The sequence below is a fragment of the Protopterus annectens genome, chromosome 12.part0 (genome assembly GCF_019279795.1).
Source record: "Protopterus annectens isolate FY-2018-M chromosome 12.part0, PAN1.0, whole genome shotgun sequence".
Lineage (NCBI taxonomy): Eukaryota > Metazoa > Chordata > Ceratodontiformes > Protopteridae > Protopterus > Protopterus annectens.
Genome location: NC_056746.1, coordinates 915,989,765 through 915,995,357, shown reverse-complemented (window position 1 = coordinate 915,995,357; position 5,593 = coordinate 915,989,765). Strand labels below are relative to the sequence as shown.

The 5,593-nt window shown below is 38.9% G+C and overlaps 1 protein-coding gene across 1 annotated transcript; it reads left to right on the top strand.

Moving 5' to 3' along the window:
- The first annotated feature begins 352 nt into the window (after window positions 1–352).
- SNAI1 (snail family transcriptional repressor 1) lies at window positions 353–3,964 on the top strand. Its single transcript, XM_044089943.1, has 3 exons — window positions 353–576; window positions 894–1,442; window positions 2,963–3,964. Exons 1-3 carry the CDS (start codon window positions 498–500, stop codon window positions 3,142–3,144), a joined length of 810 nt encoding a protein of 269 aa, XP_043945878.1. The 5' UTR covers window positions 353–497; the 3' UTR covers window positions 3,145–3,964.
- Window positions 3,965–5,593: the final 1,629 nt, after the last annotated feature.

Sequence of the window (5,593 nt, the reverse complement as noted above, 5' to 3'; positions counted from 1 at the left end):
ATACTCCCGAGTGTTTCCTCGAGTTACTAGACCTAACATTTTTTTTATTCTTGCATTGCTCAATGAAGGCTTATAAGATAAGACGGGTAAGACGCAAACTTTTTAATTACAGTCCGATTTCTCCTGTGAGATAAGCCATTTGTTCACACTGTGGTGTGCAAAAAATTCAGGAAAAAAATCCGCAGGTCCAAGCAACGGGAAACAATCTCTGAAAAAGCACCTGCTCGGAGTCCTTCCTACTGGGCGGTCTCCACTTCTTTATCAGGCAGTTAGTGGCAGAGTAAGGATATAGCCACGCCCACCAAACGAGGGCATCTATTTAGGGACTTCTAGGCAGCTCCAAGTAGTTCACCAATTGAGTGTTAACAGTGGTCGTACTTGGTTTAACAGTTTCTAGCTTTAGGCATCTATCAGAAGGATCTGAGTGAGCCGTGCACTCCGATCGGGACATTAAACTCTTTCATAACCAAAAGCAGCGTGCCAGTTCTGCACTCGAAATGCCTCGATCATTTCTAGTAAAGAAGCATTTTTCAAGCAGCAAGAAGCCAAACTACAGCGAGCTAGAGAGTCAAACAGGTAATGTCGATTAGTAAACTTGGTGCAGATAGGCAACTGAGGATATACTGCAGGATTGCTGCCCAGTTATATGTAATGTATTGGCCTACGGGATATTGGGATTGGGTTAGCCATAACCAACTTTGGATGTTGGTGCCCTAGTGTTTCTTCATTTTAATTATCAATAAGGATTGATCAATTGTACTAGGTTCACTCATAGTTTATCAGTTTTCTTATTAATATTAATGTGCTATCTACGTAAATAATGGTTTATCATATTGTTTTATTATGAGCCGGGTGGGTTAGCTTAACTAATTTTTTTTTCTCTTTCTTTCCAGTGTATATTTCTCCATTCCTATTTGATAACTACCATTTACCAGTGATCCCGGCGCCTGAAATCCTGTGCTCCAGTTCGTACTATCCTAGCACCACCATTGCTGTCTGGGACTCCGGGCTGTTGAGCTCCTTGTACAGTAACGAACCCCCGGACTACAGCCAAGCGGACAGCCCTGCATCCACCGAGGAGAGGGAAACCAAACCTTTGGACCTGACTTCCTTGTCCAGCGAGGATGATGATGGGTGCAAGAGCTCAGAACCACCGAGTCCAAGGTCGACAGGCTCCGGAGAAGCAGACAAGTTCCCGTGCGCTCAGTGCCATAAGTGCTATTCCACATTCGCTGGCCTCTCCAAGCACCAGCAGCTGAGCTGCGAGGCGCAAGCTCCAGGCAGGAAAAGTTTCAGCTGCAAGTATTGTGACAAAGAGTATGTGAGCCTGGGAGCCCTCAAGATGCACATAAGGAGCCACACGCTGCCCTGTGTCTGCAAAATTTGTGGGAAAGCTTTCTCAAGACCATGGCTTCTACAAGGACACATCCGAACACACACAGGTACCCACCTTCCCAAGAATTAATTCTTTTCAATAGCTTTGGGTCGCTGCAAATTTTATGCCACGCAATTTAAGTCATTTTTCAAGACCTGGAAATATTATAACTAATGCAGTACTGCAGGTGTTTCTGTAATTTGTGAAAGAAGCAAATGTTCTCTTAAGTATGTGCAAGTAAAGATAACAGTTAAATAAATAGTGATTTGGTGTACGTGTGGTGTCCTGCCCCCATACAGGAAATATGTTGCAGATGTGGCACTTCCTAAGCGCAACATTCCTGAGGTTTCTTTCTAGACGTTCCCATAAGCAAATCTCATTCCTTTTCCCCTTGCCTCATCTTTGGTTGTACGGGGGCGCGGATGTCTCTGTGCAAAGTTTTGTCAGTGTATTCTTATGAGCAACCTGCAGGTTTGAGAAAGCTTGCTGTTTTAGCATTCAAGAGCCATTATTAGCGGTTATCTTTGCAACATCGTTTCCCATTGTGTGCTTAATAGGGCCGGTGAGCAGCGGCTGTTTTATGGGGGGCAGGTGCTTTGGAGAAGTGTTGCAGCGTGTCCAATCCACCTGTTACTGAACACCATAGGCGCAACTTGTCCCCCTACACCAGCTGGCGGCACACTCAAGCTTTTCGCTCCTAATCTGAGCTGGATAACGTTTACAATATAGCTCGTCAAACCCTTTCATGTTTTTCACAGGCATGGTTTAATTGTTACTATAAAGTAATTTCACACGGTTTAAAGCGTGACGAGATTAATACAGTCATGTACTCTGGAAAGCAGTGTAGTACTGCCTCCGTGCTTAAATTTTGCAGTCCTTCAAACATTTTAATCCACTGAAATTCACTCTTAACGGTATGTTTGTGGTATCCTATTTGAAAAGCTTTTTTCTTCCTTAGTGGTTGTGTGGAGACTGCAGATGGGTGGAGAATTTTTTGGTTGGAGAGTCACCAGGCCCTTTTACCAGTTGAGAGAGAGTGAGTGTGTGTGTAATGCATACCGGTCAACTGTCCCTGTTTATGACTCATATTTTCAGCTCTGGCTATCTCAATTTCTCATAAAACGGATGACTCTTGGAGAAAAGGTGGTGATTTGCTCTTAATAAATATACTGGTAATAATTAACAGTTGTAGACTTCTCTTTACAAAAAAAGTAAAGTACATAAATTTAGTTCAGAAAATGTATATTACTTTACATTCTGTCATTCTGTTGGTATCTCAAGTAAATAGTACTAATATTTTAAGCGTCTCGACTATTAATAGATTTCTCCTTGACCATGATTCATTAGTTCTTTTGTTATGTCCTCCAATGCACAATGTCTGTCATTCCATTTGTTTATATGTACACTCGCATGCATTACAACTTTCCTTAATTTTGCTGAACTGGAACTTTCTCCAAGGGCTTCCGCTGAAATGGGGTCTTTCCTGGGCTGGTCTGATTTTTTTTCACTAAATTTTGTAGAGTTGTTGTTATGTTTAATATAATAAAAATATTAAATAATAATAGTCCATTGTTTTATTTGTTTTAGGAGAAAAGCCGTTTTCTTGCACACACTGCAGCAGAGCCTTTGCAGACCGGTCGAATCTCAGAGCTCACCTACAGACACACTCAGAAGTCAAGAAATATCAGTGCAAAAACTGCTCCAGGACTTTCTCCAGAATGTCACTGCTTCACAAGCACGAAGAAACGGGATGCTGTGGAACCCGATAAATGACTTATCTACTAAACAGATACATATACACAGTATGTATTACTCAAAGGACATGTCAGTGTGGTTGTAGTGCCAGAAGCGTTACTTAATGGACATCCAGTGCCTTAGGGTATCCCCGTCGTACCGTGCTTCTGGCTCAATCACTGTTCTGTTGCTGAGAATCTAAAGCTTTCATAATGGTATTCTTAAGAAAAAATATGGTAGATTGTACCAAGAGTGCTAAATTTGCAATTTGAATGCAATACATTCTAATTCAAGTCAACACTTTTTGCTATGAAGGAACAAGTCAAAATGTTTACCAAGCTTGCAGTTGGGTTTGATTCCTTGTATATGTTTTGTATACATGTGTAAGCCAAGTACTGCCTGGAAAAAGAAAACTGAACTATGCAATAATGTTACATTTGTTTAAGAGGCAGACGGTTTGCTACAACATGATGCCAGTTTGCAAAGCTTCTGAACTTAACAATACCCAAAACAAGACAGACTGGTGGTCACTTCAGACAGGAATCCTGTTTACTGTGAACTATGCAGTTGAGCACCTGTTAATGTGCTTCTTAACAACTGTTTTTCAGTGGAACTGCAACTAATGAACATTTGTTAGGCAATACAATCACAGACTGTAGAAAGAGCTGGCCATTGGCAGGTGTGTGTTTACAGGCGTAGACAGGTGTCTCCTGAATGCTTCTTCATCTTGTGCAGTGCCTTTTTTTTTTTTTACACAGTTGAAAGAAATAGTTGTTTACATTTATGAAAGGTACACTGGTATCTGTTTATATTTTTATGTGCCACTTTTTGTATTGAGAACCTTTTTTATATATACAGTTTATAAATATTCAATAAAATGAACTATTTATAATGACTTGCTTTATTTATATATTTATAGTGTAATTCAGGAAGGATTATATCCTCATGTTGTTTTTGAGGGATATGCCTTTTTTCATAGCATGGGTTTTTATCCATCATGAAAGGATGCTGAAGGTACTATGGTTCTTTAAGAGATGAATTGCCAATATTTATTTGCTGGGATTTCTCTCCTCTTCTGAATAAATCATGACAGAAAGAAGTGTACTTACCAATATCATTTGTAATGATGCACTGCCGATTACAAGGGATTCTGGGATTTGTAGGTACAGAAGATATAAGACTACAGACAAATTATATTAGCAAGGGTTTGCTTATTTAAATTTAAACAAAATATCTTTTAACAAAAATGCAGATCAAATGGTAGGCATCATTTGTTACATCTGAAAGGATTCCAAAGCATAAAGCAGAGAGTCATTTGACCAGTATTTTTATTGGCCAAGTGCATCTGTCCTGTTACACAGTGTGAGGCAGGTTGAATATTAAAGGAATATAGTAAGAAGACATTTCAACAGTGATCCATTTAAATAATTAAGTAATAAATTAGCAGAAGACTGGAATGGGGTCCTAGAAAACTTCTTCAGCATGAGAGCAGGCATCCCATGTAATCCTAGATGAGGGATTGTGAGGATGTGTCATGGATACCAGCATGTAGTCAGGCACAGTTATTGCACTCAGAATAATTATAGTGCAGAGTACAGAATGTATATAAATCTGTGAACCAATATCTGAAGCAAAAAATTGTGCACATGATGTTAGGGATTAGTATTCTAATTAAAGCAGCCTGTAGGAACAATAGTTTAAAGTAATGAGTGCATTTATTTAGTGTAGAGGGACAACATTTGGAGATGTGTATAGTTTTTAAATGCTATGTGGGAAAGGAGATTCTGTGTTTTGGGTACAGGGCAGATGTCTTTGGCTACAGTCAGTTTTATTGTCTGAAATATAATACTAAGATATGGTGATGTAGCCAAAATCATCTGAACTTTTACACATTGATTTACTTGTAGGAGTTAATTCTTGCTTAAATGTGAGCATTCCTTTGTACTAAATTCCGTCTGAAATAAACATGCAATTTTTATATTGATAAGAAATATATGCGTGAAACTCTACAGATTCTTAGGGATTGTTAGTGCACATTTAAAACTTTTTTAGTACTGTAGCTGTACCTAAGAATGGGTTCTATTATGTGTACTGGGTGAACTGGTATAGCTACATAGAACATAGTTTGTGTTGCTATTCACTCTCTTTTAAAATTACATTTTGTGGGCAGCCTGACATTTCAGATAACCATTATATAAGTTTATTGAAGCTGTAATTCAAAACAGTTCGACTCACCCCTCCTGAAAATGTGAACTTGCTTTATGGTACAAAGTAATCATGTAAAGTGATATTTGATGTAATGGAATTAATAATATACACATCTTGGTTCTGCAGAAAAAATAAATAAATCACCAGAAATGTGACATTTGCAGAAAAATAAGCAGGTATCTTGAGCATCGGATTTCCTGTATGCCAAAATGGTGCATGGTCCCTGCATCCATAAACACAGAAACACTCATTTTACTGGTTGAAAAAATACTAAAG

Excerpts from the sequence above, each read along its gene's own strand:
- SNAI1 (XM_044089943.1), top strand. The coding sequence starts at position 498 with ATGCCTCGATCATTTCTAGTAAAGAAGCATTTTTCAAGCAGCAAGAAG. Across the intron at positions 577-893 it reads CGAGCTAGAGAGTCAAACAG|TGTATATTTCTCCATTCCTA; the intron begins GTAATGTCGATT and ends CTTTCTTTCCAG. Across the intron at positions 1,443-2,962 it reads ACACATCCGAACACACACAG|GAGAAAAGCCGTTTTCTTGC; the intron begins GTACCCACCTTC and ends TATTTGTTTTAG.